This window comes from Anguilla rostrata, chromosome 13, assembly GCF_018555375.3.
Source record: "Anguilla rostrata isolate EN2019 chromosome 13, ASM1855537v3, whole genome shotgun sequence".
In the NCBI taxonomy this organism is placed as follows: domain Eukaryota; kingdom Metazoa; phylum Chordata; class Actinopteri; order Anguilliformes; family Anguillidae; genus Anguilla; species Anguilla rostrata.
Window position 1 is genome coordinate 11,244,194 of NC_057945.1, and position 19,925 is coordinate 11,264,118.

Genomic DNA, 19,925 nt, shown 5'->3' on the forward strand with positions numbered 1-19,925 from the left:
ACTTAATATCAGTGCAATAGAAGAGCAGCCCTACAAATGATATATGTTTGTTGCGTTTTTAAAGTGATTCCGTTTTCTTTTACTTTTGTTTTATTATTTGCCGCATTTTTTCAGCTTGTTTGTGGGATCTTTTATGTCAATAACAGGCTTATTTATAAACCATCTGTTGTTTAAAACAATTTCGCCATTTATTATGTGATAACTTTCTCAATAAGAAATAGTATGCTGGTACATTAGTTACCAAAATGAGTTCGGAGAGGTGTTTATTCTCTCCTCACACTACGGTAGCCAGATTTCATAATGGTTTTCACTTTCTGTTGGAAGGTCGAACGATTTAGACACCGCAACAGAGACATGCGCAGACCATGCAGCATCCCGCTTACTTGCCGGTCTCAAACTCGTCGGGTTTGCGTGATGGGTCTAGTTAATATGCATGTCTACGGATGAAGTCAGTGGGGGCGTTGTCCCAACCTCATTTACAGTGACAGACGGCCTCTGTGATGAGAGCTGCTACTGCCCTCGCATGTAAACCAAGTTGAAAGAACTTAAGTCTTTCTTGCGAAACTGTCAGTGCTGTCGGAGCTACTGGTGGGTCCGGTACTGTCATGAAATACTGCTTCTGCTAAAAATTTACTTGGCTGAAGGATGACTTTTGTCTTTTAAAACCCTCGCGCTTTCGAAGACAGCGAGCGAGCTGTCGATGGAGATGGGAAAATGCGGCTGCTGGTATTCTACGTTGCCTTCTGTGGATGTGTTTTCAGCTCTGGTAAAGTTGCGCTGTTTATCCTTTTCATTTCCAGTCTTGTCCTGCATTAAGGTTGCTAATAGGCACAGTATGCTGTTCCTGGATAGTAAAATGCAGTCATATGCCATCGCATTGTATACCTTTTTAACGCCATCAACTTGGTTGGGACGCGATATTTTTTTTTTTTGTTTGCCTCCTTGTTCTAAAGTTTTTTTTCTATGTACATGTTATATTGTGTATTTATATTTGGTATTTTTATTAAACAAGAAAGGCACAGTTACGCGCACCTATAGTCTAGCTAATGCATCTTTGCATGAGGTAGAATACTCACTTCAGTAATTGCTTGCGCAAATTTATAAACACGTCCTACGACCAGCCGATTATTCAAATTAATTCTTAATACAAAAAATAGAGCACCCAGTGCACACAATAACTCTTCATAAACTGCATCCAAATTAAACTTGGCTGGTTATTTCACTTGTGGTGAGTAATGCGTAAGATGCGTAATGGCAAGTGGCAGATTTTTTTATTTTATTCTGTCATTCGTTTAGTGTCGATGTGCTGTTTTGTAATATATACAACGAGAAAACCCCTGTTCATGCCATTTCACCTTAAGTCATTATTATAAAATGACCCTTACTGTAAAACACGTTAGTGCTGTACACTGGACATATGCACCTGTTCTCGATGTTCCTAGTTAATCAGGTTTCACTGATTAAACTGTTCACTGAATTCTGGTCTAAATTTGCGATCTCTCGGGAGTTAATATGCCTCAATGGAGTTGTGTTTGCGCTGTTAAACAAGTGTTTAGACTGTTAAACAAGTGTTTAATTGATTCACGCCCCAAATTTCTTAATTCATCACAACACAATTGCACTATAATGACGTAGTAATTAGTATTACTAATGCAAATTACAGTTTTTATTTAAGGGCACAGGTAGAAAACATAATAAACTTTTTTTAGCGAAAACTTTAACTGCAGCACATTTACCTTTAGGCAAATCAGTCTACACGTGTCTTTCTCAAAGGATTTCAGGCAGGTTCACGAGTCATTGTGGTTCATTTAAAGCTCAGTTGAAAAGACTGACATAACTACACAGGACTGGGGTTAGTATCCACTGGTATAGGGAGTGTCAGAAGGTCTTATTATAGAACGTTACTAAAACATTAAATGCGTATTTATTGAATGGCTTGTGTTGTGTATGAATACTAACATATCATGTCTTTAACATCTGGCAACGTGCCTGTTCAGTCAAGATTTATCCTTTCGCCTACCTGTGATCGCTCATTCAATGAAAAACTGATGCTATCGAAGCAATTAATAGAGGCAATGCCATGATCGTATATATGTGGATGAAAGAAAAAGCATACATAGCGCTAGGCTCATGTAGTTTAAATAGAGAAATTTACCGAGATGTAATACGTGTCATAGCTTTGCGTTCAGAATTTTACGATATCGGCTGATAGTGTTGTGTCGGCGAGCAAATGGAAAACTACAGTCAATAGGGAGAGAAGCTGAGGGAACGCTATCCGTCCGATACCTGTGGAAGAGACTGGGAGGCGTTGCGATCTGTGAAAGATTAAACACTTCGCGTGAGAAGTCTGTGTCCCCGACCTTTAATATACTCCCGGTGCGGTACTTTAACAACTTGTCCCAGGAATACTTGACAATAAGCCAGCAAGATGGAAAGCCCTGGGGATCTTTTTGCATCGATTCACAGCAAGATCTCCTGACCTACAACAGTCTTTATCACCGTGGCACTCATGGTTGCCATGACCCATCTTGCGTACATTATGAACAGGCTATTAGTATGGCCAAATGTGGTCAGGCTGTTCTGCTGTGAATGCAGTAAGCCAGAGAATACCGCCAGCGCTGTTTCATTTTCAAAGATTATGAGAATGTAAAAGGGCACAGCTCATAAATTGTCCATACTGGTGGATGGAAAAAACCTGCTGAAATGGTAAAGCGATTATTCCATGGCTCGCGTGAGTGGATGGTGAGAGCTCCATCTGGTGGGTTTTCGTCAGAAATAAAAGACACTCTTTGCATCGGTGTGCTGCTGTTCGTGCAATATGCGCCTGAGTTACTAAGACATTTTAGCACGTGCAAAACCTTTTAGCGCCTGCAAAACCAATAACGTGATTGTCCATTGGAATTCGTTTCGCACGCAAGGTGCTAAAAGTCTTAGAGAATCAGGCCCTATGTTTTTAGTGTTTTTTTTTTTCTTCTTCTCGATTTTAAACGGTCAGTCACAACTGTGACTTGTTAAGTGGTTGTCTAGACGAATTGTTAAGACATTGCTGTACTGTATCATTTTAGGAGGGCCCCATACCCAGACACCAGTGCAGCCAGACAGCGCTTATTTTCATTCTACGGTCTACTAGCAGCTGAGCTGCCGCTGTTGCTGCTCTGGGGCACTGTGACCTACCTGGAACACAGACTGCAGGGGCTCAGCCAGTCAAAGGAGAGCTGAGAAGGCGAGACAGATATCCAAAGAAATGAAACCTTTCCACCCTGGGCAGTGCTATTGCTGCATACATACATGCAGGACTCCTCGCCGTAGCTGGCACGGGCATGGTCTGGATTCAGTCTGGACTATGGAGCCCATTACAGCACCACCAATATGCTGCTGGCGCGGTGGGATATTCCACTTGGAAGCATCGTCCTATTCACATTTGCAGAACTTTTTTGGATTGCATTTATTATGGTGCATTTTATTTCAAAGCCTGTTACTCTGAAAGGTGACACATCAAGCACTACAAATGAGTAGCACCCACCCAGCCAGTTTTGTACCAGAACACTCCACATGTATTGACAGGGGGTAGGGGGGTTACTGAGCCAGTTGAACTGCGTGGCTATTAGGTGCTCAGCTTGGGAATTTGGCCTGGATACGTAAAGCCCCATGTTTGGAAGAATCATATGAAATATGCCTTTGTACATTAACTATAGTATTAAGTAGGCCTACATTAAAATAAAGAACACTCATTCCATGTAGCAACCATACAAAGCTTTCTTAAAACTAACAGTCCGGTAACTGTAAACCTTTAGTTAACGGGTTTTTTGTCAATAGCTTTCAATTTGAAGTTGACACATAACATTTTTGAAATTGACATTTTTTCCCCAATTTTATGCGTAGTTTTTAAATTATTTTTGAATTCTTAAAATTTCAACGGAATATTATCCACATGCTATAGAAATCTGAAACCAACATTAATGTGGTTGTTTTCCACAAAAATGCATTCTTCTATTTTAAATACATTTTATTTAATTAAAACTTTAAAAAATTTAAATTGAATTTTATCCACATCATCACACATTTCCAAAGCACAGACTAACGGTAACTCTTGGATTTCTTAGCCATGTGCCACCACCTTTTGCAGTATCCACCTTAAATCTGAAGATAAATAACATAAATGAAAATATTCATAAGCATTTTTGGGGAAAATGAAGGCTTTCATAATGAGTCTCAGAGGATATTACGGTTGTTTTCAGATCTCTATGGTGGGACGACCTTTCCCAAATCACTCAGGGAGACACATTTGCTGGCTGGGCTCTGCAAATGTCTAAAAGCACCTTTTCAGATTACACTCAGTGTTTCTATTTAATAAAATTCTTTTTCTCTTTAGAGGCATCCCTTGATGGTGGCACTTACACAATTGTAACTTTGACTATCCCTGACTGTAGTGGTTTGCCACCATGTGAAATGCAATTTTGTTAGTTACTCTGGCTAAAAGCATCTGCCAATATGACTAAACTGCAAACTGTTTCCATCGCATGGATAAAACCCTTGAAACTTTATGTAATTTTTGAAAAAAGAACCATTCTTACATAGTAGCAAACATATTTGGAGGGAACAAAGTCTATGCAACCTTGCTCATAAGTCCAGGAAAGTTGCACCTGATTACACGTGTCTCTGTCCTGTGGATAATATGCTATTCAAATTTTAAGAAATGTAATTAAAATTTGAATTCATATGAAATTGTAGAATGCGTTTTATGGGGGGAACCTAGCTAACTTGCTAAAAAAAAACCTTGCTAACATGTCCATGAACGCATTGATTTCTATCATATGGATAAAATGCTACTAAAGTTAAAATGGAGCGTTCACATTCTGAAGTTTTTTAAATATTTATTTTAGTGTTAGTGTATGTTTTAAACTGCCCGATAATTTTTGTGTTTGACAATGGATTTTCTTTTAGATATTTACAGAAGATTCTGATTATAAACTGCTGGTTTTACAATGGCTAGTACAGGGGCATCCATGGGATTGTGGTTTAAGGCAAAAAGAAAATGCACTTCAGGTAACTCCAAAGTGACTTGGACTTTAAGGTTATGATTCCATGGTTATATTATGTGTATACATTTTAAAAATACATGTTTAATATTATTTACTGTTGAAACTATTTTCTATTGTACCTGAGACCACTGTGCTCAAGGAAAGACGTACCAACATAATATAAAAACATATTTATTTTATGATTAAACTCTATAAAATTATTGTGGTTATATGTACAGCCTCTGGAAACATGATGAAATTGCTAGCTGCTTTGGTCTTGCCATAAACCACAAACCCACAAATGCCTCCAAGTGAGAAACTTGTATAACTATAGAGAATATCCTTCATCGTACACAAAATTCTCAGAAAAATTATTTTTTGAAATAATATTTTCAAAACAACTCTAGAAAATAAAATATCCTTTGAAGCATTGCTGAGAAGAAGAATTGAGTTTTGACAGTCCCTGACAAACAGCTTTAAGCAAGAGATAGTGTTTGGGAACTGCAAATGTGTGGTTCTCAAGCATCGATTAACAAATTACACCAGACTTGTGTGAAATTGCGTTCTTTACATTCCAATGGATATAATATAGGGGCAATTGAATCGGTTGTTGAAGAGCTACTGAGATTTGAAAATATGCCTTTCACTAATTATCCCTATGTCAGCTCGTCCTCCGGAGAAATATCAAAACATCATTAGCCTTAATTTGTGTACGTGCTGGCAGTTCCATTGGTTCTGTGTTGTATGCTTCAGATAGCCAACATTGGTATTGGTAGAGCTACAGTTTCTATCTTTTGGAAAACCATTGCACTGTGTTTGTGTCTGAATGTCTGACAGTAGCCTTGGTCACAGCACTGTGTCTGCTTGTCCTTCAGCTTGGCCCTTGCAGATGCAGTGTTACCACTGCGAGGAGAACCTGCTGGGCAATGACTGCTCCGCCCCCCAGTTCATTGTCAACTGCACCACCAACATCCAGAACGGCTGTCAGAAGGAGGTCATAGTGGGGGTGAACGGTGAGCCTGGCTTTCCCTCCCATGTTAAATCAAAGGCTGAAGCCTATTTAATGACTGCTGGCTTGGCTGACTTCATCAGCTCTACTGTCTTACATTGAAATCGTCCAGAGTTGTCACTGTGGGCAGAATTAAGATGGGTAATGGTCTGCTAAATAGAACCCTAGCAGCCAGGGTGACACTTACTGCTAATTATGAGCTGCGGGGCTGCTGGCCTCAGCTGAGATTCAGTATTAGGATATCAAACCTTAGGGCAGGGATCTCAAACTCCTGGAGGGCCACAGTTGTCTCCTGCATTACTAAAGAGATTAAGTCTTTAATTGGCTAAAGAGTCTGCACACCTTGTTACTGAGGTCAAAATGGGATGACTAACACCAAACTTTGAAGACACTGCAGTCCCTCAAGAATTCAGCTTGAGATCCCTGCTCTAAGGTCACATATCCTAGGATGGAACATGACTGTTGACCAGAAAATGTGAGATTTATCCTAAAAAATGTAGAACAGTGTGCCGAATGAGGGTCCGTGTCCGTTTGCCCCCGCAGGTGTGTCGTACCGCAAGGCCTGCGCCTCGTTCACCACCTGCCTGGTGGTGTCGGCGGGGTACCAGTCCTTCTGCTCCCCGGGCCGCGTGGGGTCCGTGTGCATCAGCTGCTGCAACACGCCCCTCTGCAACGGGCCACGCCCTCCCCGCATCTCCCTGGCGTCCGCCCTCCGGCCCCTCCCGCCCCTTCTGCTCCTCACCGGGACGCTGGCCACTCTGCTCTGATCGGGACAACCCTACTCGGCCCCCGCCCCCGCCGCCCCCCCCCCACCGCCACCCCCATCCCCATCCCAGCCCGTCCCAGCCCAGCCGAGAGGAAAGCTCAGACAGGGTTGCTTTCTTTTGTCGTTTGTCAGAAGTCGGAGATGTACAGCGCCGGACGGACCTCGTGCGAAAACCACAGGCCTTCTCAGCCGCGGCGGCGCGGCTCGCTAGCAGAAGCGCGGCTCGCTAGCAGAAGCGCGGCTCGCTAGCAGAAGCGCGGCTCGCTAGCAGAAGCGCGGCTCGCTAGCAGAAGCGCGGCGCGGAGCGGCGTGATGAGGGGCGATCTGCGGAGGCGGACGGTTTTTGGCAGCCGCCGCCCGCCCATTTGTTCGGCGTGACTCATTTTTTGACGCTGGCCCAAAGCGGGCAGGTGCAGTCCAGGAATCTGGAACGGCCTCGTCTGCGCCGCGATGGGCCGTTAAACGTTTTACGAGGCCTCCGATTGCTCGCCGCCGAATTGGACGGGGGGGGGGGGTCGGCGAATGTCCGTCCCAGAATGTAAAACAAGCAGAACCACATCCAAGCCACCGAGTGTCAATAGAAGGCCTGTCGTGTCCCGGCTCTAAACACTGGCGGTACACGGTGCTGTACCACTTACATTTGACACTAGCCCTGACAACGTACTAAGGACCGTCTGGTCCCAGGTAAAAGGTGCAAGCTGATAGTGGCCGTATTTCACAGAGCAGCTACAAGTAAGAGAGGTGAACTTAAGCGTGAGTCCACGAAGCAGTTATTTTAATGGTTATTATATTCTAAATCATAAACTGAAACGGGGAACGTGACTGTAAATACCACTCCAAAAACAGTAAAAAAAAGACAGAGCAGTTCATTCCAGTTTCAGCCTAATAAAGTGATAGAGTTTGTATTAGATGTTTCCATCAGAATTTCAAAGTGAATTTACTTGTGTGCAATTGTCCAACACCCAATCCAAGGCAGATGTTTCTAAATGACTGCTGCAATCTCTGCCAGCCCCCACATTTTGCAGCTAGTGATGACTTGAATTAATCATTTACATATAAGAATGATAGTTTTGTTTTGCAGCCAAGGTGCAGATTGCAACTGTTTCCACATGCCTCGTTGCAGATTCAAACCTGGCAATTTGCATTTTCCCTTCTGTTTGCATGTTGAAATAGTAAACTCGCTAAGGCCTAGCGTTTTTATGAAGGCAACAAATTTTTATGTGCAGTGTTTCTACTTGTTAACTTTCAAAATTGAGAATCAGTATTCAAGTCACATAAATTCACACTAATTGAAATAGTGATGTTTAGTTGTGGATGATGCTTGTTCAATATCATCACTTAATTGCAGAAAATTACACACACACAGGCTTGGATTGAATCAACATTTGCCATTAACTTTGCCTTATCATTAAATGCCTTTGCCAAACAGTTTGGAAAATCCATTTTTCCGATTACAAAACTACCCAAACTGTCTGTGAAGGAAGACTTGCATTAAATAGTGTCAAATTTAAGGACAAATGTTGATCGAATTCAGTCCACAAACACACAATGAAGGCATGTCACTGTATTTTTGTTTGTGGTAGAACACTTACTGTGCAATGTGGTCTGTGTGGTGCCGTGTTGGATTATAGTGTTGTGGTGCACAGAATCAAATAATTAATATATTATATATGTTACCTTTAATGTGTAACATTTGAAAGAGCCCTTCTAAATAAAGTCACTTTTGGACAAACGTGTTTTGGATTATTCACTACACAAAGGAACCCACAGAAGACGTGGGCTGCTCTGCTTGGATCAGCCTGAGGGCTGAGTAACCTTTTCTCATCATTACATCAGACATTTAAAAACCAGGCCAACGCGTTCATTCTCCCACCATCGCATCTCCACAGTGATGTCTCATTATTGAGCGGAAGGTTGTGGATTATTTGTGGCCGTTTCATAATTAACAACACAATGATTAATGCAATACACAGACAGGCGATAATGATTATGTGTGAATATATGCATTTACAAGACATTTGACTCATGCAGTAGGATCACTAAGAAAAATAAGAACTTGGCTGTACCGGAAACCACAAGGTTTATTTCACACCCAAAGTGCGGTCCATACATACCTTGCTGGCAGTTGGAAGGCGTACTATGCAGGATTTTTAAGCCTTGTGTTTATAATCCAAAAAGCCTTATCCTCTCTCTTCAAACCACGCCCACACAGCATCTGATCGAGTCTGACAGGCAAATTCATTTGAAACTACCAGTAGATTTCTCCTATCAATTACTCGGACCAGACACAAATCAGATGTACAAATAATTTGAAACCCTGACGTTCCAGTCAAAAACCGGAAGTCTGGCAACCCTCGTTGGGTAACTAGAGGTACCATTATTTACAGGTACAACACAAAACAAGCCAATTCAGCATCGCTTTTCATCCCCTTGGCAAACTTCAGCAGATGTCACAGAGGAAAAGCGATTCCAAGGTTAATTCCAGTTCTGGAACGTGCCAACTCCACCCAGAATGCACCAGGGGGACGAACAGGAGCTGCTCCTGACACGCACCTCGCATTAAGTGCTCAGCAGAGCATTCGACAGCTGCGCAAACGGCAGACGTCAGGACCCTCCCGTTCGAGGGACGTCTGCGCAGACCAAATGCCACAGACCTGTATCTGCGAAACACGCGCAGCAGCTTGACGCAAAATAAGTGGAATCAAAACAAGCTTTCGTTTAGTCAAAGTTTATTTTAGTAAATTTAAATTCTTACATTAACTGAGCAAAATTATAACACCAATCTCCAGAGGGGGAAAAAAAAGCATACTTTTCACAGTATCAGGATATGCGCTCATTTTTGTTAATTTTTTACTTCACCTCTTCCAAAATCAACAGGTTATATTAAGAGTTCTACCTGCAGACGGTGTGGTAAACTGATGATGTAATTGGCACTTCTAAGGAAATAAACTTACCAAGCAAAGAAGCAGGGATGACGCTAGATGACTGTTATATTTTTAGTTCTACTTAAGCTACTAATGAGGCATTGCCACGAAAGATTTTGCAAAGCTAACCCAGGATGAGTGAAAAAAATGTCAGCGTGAACAAGAGCACACTTGAAATATCGAAAGCAATGGAATGACAGAACATGTTATTTAAAACAAATTCACATTAAAGACGCAGAAGGCGTCCTGCCAGCGAGACCACAGAACAGACAAAAGATTCATCTTCTTTCTTACCGCTTCTGCCCCAACGGTCCTTGAACAAAATAATAATTATCGGCGCTGAAAATGAGTGCAAATAAACAGGAATGATTTCATTTAGAAGAAAAAAAAAACATAAGACTTCCACATTTTACATTTCAAAATGGCATCTCTCCTGCTTCTAAGAGTGGGATCTTTCTTAAAGATCAGTAGTGTCTGACTTTCCCTCTCTATAAAATGCAGTCATGAACCAGTAGCTGTGCACTGTGCCTCTGCAGCGGGGCCCGCGTGATTGGGTTGTTTTTGGGGCAGAGATTCGGGGCAAGGGGAGGACACGCTCGCCCTCAGAATGGGCTCCCGGGGAAAACGTTGGCCTGAGCGGGTTGTAGTTTGGCTGCCTCGTCCGGTCTACTCGCACAACTCTAAAGTGCAATTGTTAAAAAAAAAAACTGTGGTGCGTGTACCATCTGAAAGCACCACGGCCATTCCTGGTTTTCATTCATTACAACTATGCGCCCATGCAGAGCACCCAGCGAGGGTTAAAATGACGTCTACTCGCGCTCACCTTTTTCTATTGGCGCGTTTCAATGAATAACTCAAAAAAAAAAAGTATGAATTTGGGAGAAATTGAAAAACATACGTTACACTTCTCACAGCAAATCCGTTACTACACACCACTTTCCCAATAGGACAACACCACCAGAAATCTTCACAAATACTATCAAAATGAACCATAACTACCAGAATGGCAATAAATGAGTTAGCACGGCCAATCGGGGAGAAGAGGGTATAAAGCATGGCTTTTACTCGTTAGAAGGTACTGCTTAGCTCCCGCCACGGGTTCAGGGCAGGTACGGGACTGAGCTGAGGCAGGACACCGCAACGAGGGAGAATTTCTGCTTCTTTGGGTCGAATTCTGAAGGAGCACCTCCACTTCCTCTGACACTGTCAGCCTGTTTCAAAGTGAAGGTCAATGTAAATATGCGCAGTCCTCAGCCAATCAGAATCAGGTTATTAATCCACGCTGAGGCGTAGTTATGTGCATATAAATTTAGGGTTTCTTTTGTTGCATTTACGTGTGCACGTATACACGTATGTATAGGTGGTCATTACATACATAAATACACGCAAGTCTTCGTAATTTCATACTTGCAGAAAACATCTCTCTGAAGTGCAAATCTGCACAAAAAAATCGGGGGAAAGAAGTTCAAAGTTCAAATCCGTGTGTCTGAAATAATATATGCCAAGGGCCCGGTGGAGCCAGGCTTATCTCGCGAAGGAGGACGCACGGCACAGCAAGATGGCGACAATATCGAGAAAACAAGCTGAATGACTGAATAACCCGAGACTCCCCATGCTACGTCGAGTGTCACAAATCAAACGTTATGGCAGCAGAATCAGATGGCGGCAACAAGTCCAGCAGCATTGACGTCTGGTTAAGTTGAGCAACTGCTCCCCCTGGTGGAGATATTCCATTACTGTATCACTACTGTGATGAAAATTTTTGGGACTTTCCATGTTAAAGTGATAGCTGACTTTCTGTTTCTTTTTAAATGTTGTTTCAGTTTAAAGTGCATGATTTTGATTGGCCCAGATACATTTTAGGTACAATGCAAAAAAAAAAAAAAAATGTCTTGCTTTAGATGAAAACCCCCAGAATGGCCTCATCAGAAATGTCTGTAAAACCTCAAATATCCTTCACGGCACACAAAACCCACCTGGGCCACTCAAACACATACACAGAGATAAAAAATATTTTTTTTTTTTAAACTCAACCATCAACTATCACTTTAAATATCAGCGGGACAGTTTGTACACGTCCCTTGTTGCTGGAGGTCTTTCGTATGAATGGTTTCATATGAAGTTAGCTCTATAATTAAAGATGTTAGCTCCAGGCCTGAAAACCCTGTTAGCCTGGGAGACAGTTGATTCAGAGCACGACGTATTCTCACAATACAGGAGCTGAATTTGCCACTGGGTTACAGCTCAGCGAAGGGAACTGTACAAAGAGGTCCAATAAAGTTCACATTACAATATTTCCAATAAAAATAAATCACTGCACAGGGACTTCATTACACCGAATCTCAAATATCAACTCTTCTCTGTAGCCAAACCAAATACTACTCATTTTTAAAGTTAAAATTAAGACGCCATATCAAAATACAAAATCAAAATGAGCAAAAACGGTAATTAAGGGGTGGTTGCTGAATGCACCAGAAGCATTCTGGATACTATTCAAGGTCGTTCAATTTTTGTTTGTTTTCCGGAAAGGTCTGTCGACGTCTTTTTGTCTACTTCTTCTCCTTCTTCTTGTCCTGAAGAAGAGACGAAAAAGGAGGTTAAAAACAAAATGGATGAAAAGCAATGCGAGAAACGGCTTAATCGAAAATAAAAGTCAAGTAAAAGTCAAGTAACACACGCAAGTCAAGTAACACATTCAACACATTTTACACATTAGATTGAGTCCGATGCAGGCTTGTGATCCCACAAGCATTCAACAAGATTGTTTGGAGCCAATTATGTTCCCTAGCAACAGTTTCTGTTGCACAATTTCAAATGAAAGGTTCCATTTATATTTTCCGATGACAGTCATTTCATAAATATGAATGGGACGAGAAAGAGAGCGACTTTCACCATGGATTGCTTCTTTAAATGTTACAAAAAATGTTATTTTAATGAGAATTAATTACAGAAACAAAACGATGGCCAATTTTACTCGCTCACTCTTCACCTTTCTCTTCGGCAGCAGTTTTGGTTTGATGGATTCTACCCTATCACGTGGATAGCAAAAGCAAACACTAGCGAATGTCTACAGTGAACAGGAAAACATTTCACTATATGTACACAAATGTTGGGCAACATTAGCCAACCTTCGTCTAGTAGAATGCATGTCTGAATCACCACTGTGCACTCAGTAAGCAGTTGGGTATGCTTGCTACATGCTAAGACCCTTCGGCTGGACCTTACCTTCTCGTTCATGGCGAGAAGAACCATGAGTTTTCTGAAGATGGTCACAAAGTCCAGGAAGAGGTCCACACAATGCCTTTCAAAAGCAGAAAGCAAAAGGTCACCAGCCACCCAGGCTCAACATTCAGTAATCCTCTGATTAGTCTGTTTATCACTATTCATTTTGGACGTATAATTAATGCTACACAATTTCCAAGGTCACAAATGACAATATGACAATACATGACTGGGGGGTGCATCCTCTCTTTTCTTAATTCAAAGAACCTTCTAAAATAACTGACTCATCTAATTACTCCATGGCATCTCCTGTCCACTTTGCCATAGAGGCTGCACCTAGGAATTTACCCCCTGTAGAAACAGACTTACCCCATTATTTTTCTGATTTCGTCAGCTCAGAAATACTGTTGACTTACTTATTATTCTCATATAGACCTGAGGCACTGAAAAGTGATTTTGCATGGAGGGTGAAGCTGAGATTGCACGAGGCAAGGAGAGTTCCCTGTCGGTACGCATAAATATTTAGCAGCCCACGGAAAAGCTCAAGAGCAGCACCGGCCAATTTGTCTCAGGCAGAAACGCATTCGAAGTCACTCTCTCTGGGAGCAGGCCTCTCACAGCCCAGCACTCCGCATTCATTACCCGCCCAAAGGCACGGCGGGTCAACGAGCAGGTCGACAGGCGCTCACCATATGTAGTCCTTATCTCCCATCTCCGCCTTCTCGATGATGAGTTGAGTGTCGAAGAGCACAAACCCGGAGATTATGGCGAGGCCGAGGTACATGTGAGCCTGCGAAGGCAAGGAATGCTATCAAACCACAGGGCTCTGACACGGACGAGATCAGAGGCAAGGGCGAATCAGCCACTGAGTGCCATCTACCGTATCTGTCTGGAGAGAACTACCGTTCCTTCTTATGAACTGGCCAAACATTACAGTTCTGGGCATCCCATTAAAAGGTCTTAGAAGCTCTATGAAAAAGCATAAAGGTATACAAGGTATACTACATAAAATATATGAAGAGATATTTTGATACTGAAGCGCACCACTCTTCCATGTCTTTACAAAGATTTACCTTGAAGATCACCACAGAGCCAACAAACATGTTTACAATCGACACCAGGAGCAGAATGGTCAGGCCAGATGTTAGAATACCTGAGGAAACAAAAATGAATGAATGAATGAATTCCAATACTTTAAAACCACATAGCCACTATTATGATTTATTCAGAAACTAGTTAGATACACTTTTTGTCTCAAGTCAGTTAACTCATACAAGCTCAGGAAGACTGATACCACTTAGCCCAAAATTAAACAGTTTAAAGAAACCCTGTAATGAGCTGTGTACTAAACAAAAGGTGAACTTGTATCCCCCTGATCCCTCCCAATTACACAGGGTGACATCAATAATGCAAGTATTTTCCCCGTATCTGATTGGACCACAGCAGGTATGAAAAGTGTGGGAATTTACCCCCCAGGAAGAGGTAGCTCCTGCGTTTGGCATAGAGGGCACTCAGGGTGAAGCACAGGAACATGACAGAAGTGCCCAGAAAGGCTGTCACAATAATGCTGGACAAAAACAAGGAGACAAAAATAACACATTAAAGTCACAGTATACTCTTTCCCTGAGAATAGTAAAGCCTATGTAAGCACGTAAATGTGTTAATAATGAGTTATTAGGAAAAAAAATGCTGCAAGCAGCAATGAACAGGGATCAAGCACAAAAGGTTTATCCCTGGCAGGCCATATACAGAAATGCAGGCTTCACAGTCGTGCAAACTTCAATGCCTGTATCCCTTACATTGGATTTTTTTTTTTTTTTTTGTAAAGGCAGCCATATAAAATGTTTTGGTCCAACCATGTGACCTATTGAGCCTTCCACATATTTTTGCACATATTTTCCTATTACAAAATTTCAATTCATTCAAATTTCCTCCTTCACCTACATCAAATTCAACACAATTACAATGCTAAAAATATTTTTTAACCCTCCCCTCCAAAAAAACAAAAAAAAATCAGGTACCTGTGCACCTCTAGTGCTAGCCCACTCAACTAAAATTAAGAAACCATGATGATTTCTTACCTTGGATTAACAGCAATGACAAAGTCCAGGGCAGGCCCCAAGCCAACACCTGGCAAAGCACAAGAAACCATTTCACACAGACGCAAAAGCAGTTATTGTTTTACTTAAAATTTCACCATGCTCCTTATGGTAAAGTCAATGATCCTCTACAAAAGACAGGTCAGGCCCTGCATCCCTCCCCTCCTCTCCCCTTTCTTACTGTAGGAGGCTCTACGTAGTTACAGTAGTACTGAGCATTATACTACAGGATACAAACACTTATGAAGAGTCTGGCCCAAGGATCACACTTCAATAGCCAGGGTACTGTCGTTGGCCACAACCCTTTGTGAACATTCATAACATGCATAAAAATTAAATGTTCCATCTTCATGTCTTACGTTTTCACATTTTAGGCATTTATCCAACATTCTTATCTAGAGCAACCAACACACTTGACATACTTTTTACGTACAATGCATTTCTACTGGATATTTACAAAAGAAATTCACTTTGAGAGTTGAAAGTCAAGTTCCCAATGGTCAATTCTCTAACCAATGACAAATTAGCGAGACCAAACTTTCGATGTTGCTGACCGTCTGCTTTGACGAGGGAATCGGGGAATGGAACACCCTTACCTGTGAAGAAGGCGAATCCTGCCAGTATTGCCAATCTCTTCTTCTCCGTCTGGGAGCTGTGTGGTGTCATGGCCAACCAGGCCATCATTCCCAAAGAGCCCAGCATGGACAGGAGCCCCCCCTGGTGGAACATTTGAATCACAGGAAATCAAGGAATTCATCCTCATAGAATTACATGAGGTTTGGGGGGGGCACTGCATACATTTTCTCATAACCCATTGGCCCGATATGTAGGGTGGCTAATTCTCAACCCATATAGCCTATATATACCTTTCCATGTGGCCGGGGGTTTCATTGCTTTTTGTACCCTGATCTCTGTCTGAAACTCTTTCTACTTCACCCCATCTGAACAGAAGTTAAGGCACAGATATGGAGGGTGGACTGTCTGCTTTACACAGATAACACAAATTACTTAAAAGCGGGGAGTCCATTAGGCAGTCTTACCCTAGTCATATTTACAAGATTTATAACAGTTACACTAAACGCTTTTAAAACAGTACTACCATGGATTACCAATTTACTTACTACAGAAAAATTGTACAGAGCCATCATGCGCCATAACATCACGACCATCCACAGAACAAGAGCCCACAGACTCCATTAAGGCAAAGCGTGCATGAGGACAAGTGGGCGAAGCCTGTGAACACCTCCCCTCAGTAACAAAACCTTGTCAGCACTTCTAGACCTCAGCCAATGTCTTGCTTCTCCTTAATATTTAACAGGGTCTTAAAACAGACTTAGAACAGTTGACACAACTTTTTCCGACATAGTAACCAAGCAAAAAAAAAAAAAAAAAAGCTTTCGATTGAATCGTGTTCCCCAACCGTGCTTTACCTGGAAGAGGCGTGTGACCACGTGCACGTAGGACCCAGCGGCTGCAATGAACATGCACACGGCCAGACTGGAGTACACATTCTTCAGGTGCTGCCGGGTGGAATGGGATCTGGGTAGAGAATGCGCAACGGCGAAATTTCACACAATAAAATAAAAGCTGAGCCTCACATGAGTGGTTTGGTTTTACTTATGAAACATCCCCACAAAGTGGCAATGAACACTTGTGCAGCTGACTGTAAAATATAGGCTATAACATCTCTTTAAATCTGCTGCATAATCTGTGCGTTTACAATACACACATTGGTATGACAGTTGAGTTCTGAAAAAAAGGTGGTCTAAAATTCCATTGTTTACAAGGATTTGAAGAAACAATTACAGAGTGGCAGCAAACGGAATACTCACATCTGGGAGAATTTGAACAGAGCATCAAAATTTATGCTGCGATCAAACACATTCATTTTCAAACAGCTGTAGTTGCTCAGGCTCTGGAGTTAAATGACCTGCAAAAAAATTAATACATTCAAAAATTCAAAAATGTTCAAACTTTGTTGTGGTTATTATTATATTTGTTTGTGATTCATTAAGTATTACAATTTGATACCGTTTCCAATGTGTTACTGTGCCATAATTAAAGCAGCACAGTTGCTGACCGTACACAGATTTGCTCTCATCCAACCTGATTTATAAATTGGATAAGATGAGCTATAATCTTGGCAGAGTAACACCGTACACATAAAAAAAACAATACATACAATTCACTCTAAAAAGGTGTCTTCAAATCTAAGTGGAGTAACAATTGGTCCGTTTTTTAGGACATTGGTATGGAGTCATGCGTGTGATATGGACCCCTTTTAAAAAAGGAACTAAACAAAGGATGAAATACAATATGGTTAGTTATTTATTTTTGTATTTCTATTCGTCTGCCAGTCTGTTATTTCAGGAAAGAAGTGTATACAATGCTGGGTTCCACATAGAATTTTTAATTCCTTCCCGGTTGCGTAAATGTATACAATACTTTCGGTTGCATACAAAGTAGATAGTAGCTACTGTAGCAAGTTTCGAAGCCCTTGCCAGTACCTTTCAAGCTTGAAGTGTTCTGATCTTTATTGCATGTCTTTCTTTTGTATTTGATCATTTAATAGGAACATTTTAACAATTAAAAGAATCACATTCACTGCTAAATGAATTAAACGAAATGAAAGTGTTTATCTAACATTACAAATCTTGCTTGCAAATCAGCATGACTCCTGGGTTACCACCCCTGTTGGTTAGCTACGGCCCCTTGTTGGCTGTCTAGTGTAGTGATGAAACATTGATGTAAGCATTTATCATGTGTAACGTAGGTTACATCAGGGCAATTGCAAAGGGCTCGTTTTGAATTCCTTTATGTCGAAATGTCAGTTGTGTTATATTATTATGCAATACGATAACGTTAGCTAGATAATAAAATTGAAATCGACGTAGCTGACAGCTAAGAAACAAACAAGCTAACATAACTATCTGTTACTTAACGCTACGTAAATAACGTTATTAGCTAGCTAGTCTATCTTTTAACCAGAAACACTAACATGTTAACAGACTGTGGTCTCTTAATACATAGTGTAGGGGGCGTTACCGCAGCGATCACACCAGTGGCTAGCCAGTTACATGGTGCTATACAGCAGGCCCAGGCAAACATCTGGCTAGCCAGCCAGATAATAAAGCACAGTATAGGATTAGTCTAACAACAAAAATCTTTCTGGTAACCCACTGTCAACATAGTCGATGTCGCATCCAGAATTCGACAGCGGAACTAGCTAGTCTATATCTAACTAACTAGCTAGGTCAGCAAACCAACTACTAGTCTCGCAAGCAACTGCTAGGGACACGTCAGTGTACTTGAGCTAGCTGCTAGTGCTAACCAAGTTAACGAACCTACTGCTTAGCAACTACCATCAGCTGGCTAATGTTAGCAACACAGAGCGTAGCCTACTTTATCAGCCAACTGTATATCCATAAGAACAACACTCAAAACAATAACATAAATGACGCTAACGACATGTTAGGAAAGCATTCAGCTATGCAATTACTCAGTTAACGTTAGCCAGGTAACGCAGTTTACATTAGCTCGGGTAGCTATTCCTGGCTAATGCTACAGAATCGTTCTCGTAATTTCCCTTCACCACTGACGCTGACAGAGACATCTTGATTCGTCTACGAACATATTATAATCACAACTGCCGAGGTGGGTTATTTTGAATCAAATAAAAGACACAGGCTAGAAGCGTAGCACGCATAAAACACACTTACCTTTTTAATGTCAATTATTGTGTCCGTTTGATTCTCTCTTGATCTGTTTCTAATCTTTCTCTTTCGCTTTTCTCTTGCCGTAGGTCTATTCTTTCTTTCAGAAAGTACGTTTGTGCTAAACTGTACGCGGTGACGTCACGAGTACTATCGCCGCCCTGTGCAACCAAGGCACAACTGTTGCGTTTGTTGCGTGCGGATTGCATGTTACCCGTTTTCGGCTGCTTGGCTTCGGGGAATAACCATTGGTACGAGCAGGCTAAACATGTTTAGGTAACTTAGCTAGCTAAATATTGACAGTTTCCCCCTACGTAGTTCAGTATTAAAACCCACGCAGTACTTCCACACATAACACACTTCGTCTTGGAGAACCCCAGCTCAGATATAACAATATAGACTATTTAAGATACCTGTGATTTCTGACATACCTGTGGTGTCTGATTTTAGAGTATGTTTTCAATTGGCACATGCAGCTTGTGTGTACTGTGATAAAGGATATTTGCAATATTTACATCTGCTGGCTCAACATTGGCTGGTATAAGGTCCATTTTGGTTTAAAGAAAGCGAAATACACCTCATAAAAATTCAAAGCAGCTTGTACAGCAACATTATGCCTCCAGAGGCTATACATATGAGCAGATAAATTGTATAGGGCTTATTCGCAATTATAAACATAAAAATCAGTTTTAATTTTGTGCTTCTGTCCTTCTCATTTGAAAAGGCACAAGCTCTTCACTGCGAGGGCCAGAAAGGTGTGGTTTTGCAGCAGCAGCTGTTCTGCCTATGGTGCTACATGCCAAACTACTTACAGACTGAAACTAAGGCTGCAATTATGTCTGACTACATTTGAAAAATCTTGCAGCTTACATTGTTCAGGGAACTTTAAATGAAAATGTCAGACTTGTGACATGAAAGTAAATTATAGGCAAATCTGTGTGGTCTGATCGGTTGCTCCTTGCACATCTGCACGGAGAAACTAAGCCAGTCTCAGAACACCCACCCACACTTGTGAGGAAGTTCACACATACTTGCCAAGTAAACAAGGTGAATGTAATTGAAAGGGACTGGACTTTCAGTTTTATAAGCTTCTTTGTGGCATTGAAGCAGTTGTATTGTGCAGTGAAACATGTAAGACAACACCTCACCTTGTAGTGTACATTTGCAATGC

General features: G+C 41.5%; 3 protein-coding genes across 3 annotated transcripts in view; 2 read left to right on the forward strand and 1 right to left on the reverse strand.

The window, feature by feature from the left end:
- The window catches only part of LOC135237099 (HIG1 domain family member 1A, mitochondrial-like), a 193,315-nt gene that overhangs the window by 115,481 nt on the left and 57,909 nt on the right, over positions 1 to 19,925 (forward strand). The window lies entirely within an intron of this gene.
- LOC135237195 (ly6/PLAUR domain-containing protein 1-like) lies at positions 406 to 8,528 on the forward strand. Its single transcript, XM_064304038.1, has 3 exons — positions 406 to 766; positions 5,897 to 6,034; positions 6,574 to 8,528. Exons 1-3 carry the CDS (start codon positions 715 to 717, stop codon positions 6,795 to 6,797), a joined length of 414 nt encoding a protein of 137 aa, XP_064160108.1. The 5' UTR covers positions 406 to 714; the 3' UTR covers positions 6,798 to 8,528.
- tegt (testis enhanced gene transcript (BAX inhibitor 1)) lies at positions 9,509 to 18,917 on the reverse strand. Its single transcript, XM_064304037.1, has 10 exons — positions 18,761 to 18,917; positions 16,874 to 16,971; positions 16,472 to 16,580; positions 15,638 to 15,758; positions 15,024 to 15,072; positions 14,412 to 14,509; positions 14,016 to 14,095; positions 13,632 to 13,732; positions 12,946 to 13,021; positions 9,509 to 12,293 (listed from the first exon to the last, which is right to left on the reverse strand). The coding sequence occupies exons 2-10, from the start codon at positions 16,927 to 16,929 to the stop codon at positions 12,270 to 12,272; spliced, it is 714 nt and encodes a 237-aa protein (XP_064160107.1). The 5' UTR covers positions 16,930 to 16,971; positions 18,761 to 18,917; the 3' UTR covers positions 9,509 to 12,269.

Excerpts from the sequence above, each read along its gene's own strand:
- LOC135237195 (XM_064304038.1), top strand. The coding sequence starts at position 715 with ATGCGGCTGCTGGTATTCTACGTTGCCTTCTGTGGATGTGTTTTCAGC. Across the intron at positions 767-5,896 it reads TGGATGTGTTTTCAGCTCTG|CTTGGCCCTTGCAGATGCAG; the intron begins GTAAAGTTGCGC and ends CTTGTCCTTCAG. Across the intron at positions 6,035-6,573 it reads GGTCATAGTGGGGGTGAACG|GTGTGTCGTACCGCAAGGCC; the intron begins GTGAGCCTGGCT and ends TTGCCCCCGCAG.
- tegt (XM_064304037.1), bottom strand. The coding sequence starts at position 16,929 with ATGAATGTGTTTGATCGCAGCATAAATTTTGATGCTCTGTTCAAATTC. Across the intron at positions 15,073-15,637 it reads AGGATTCGCCTTCTTCACAG|GTGTTGGCTTGGGGCCTGCC; the intron begins GTAAGGGTGTTC and ends GTGCTTTGCCAG. Across the intron at positions 13,733-14,015 it reads GCTCTGTGGTGATCTTCAAG|GCTCACATGTACCTCGGCCT; the intron begins GTAAATCTTTGT and ends TTGCCTTCGCAG.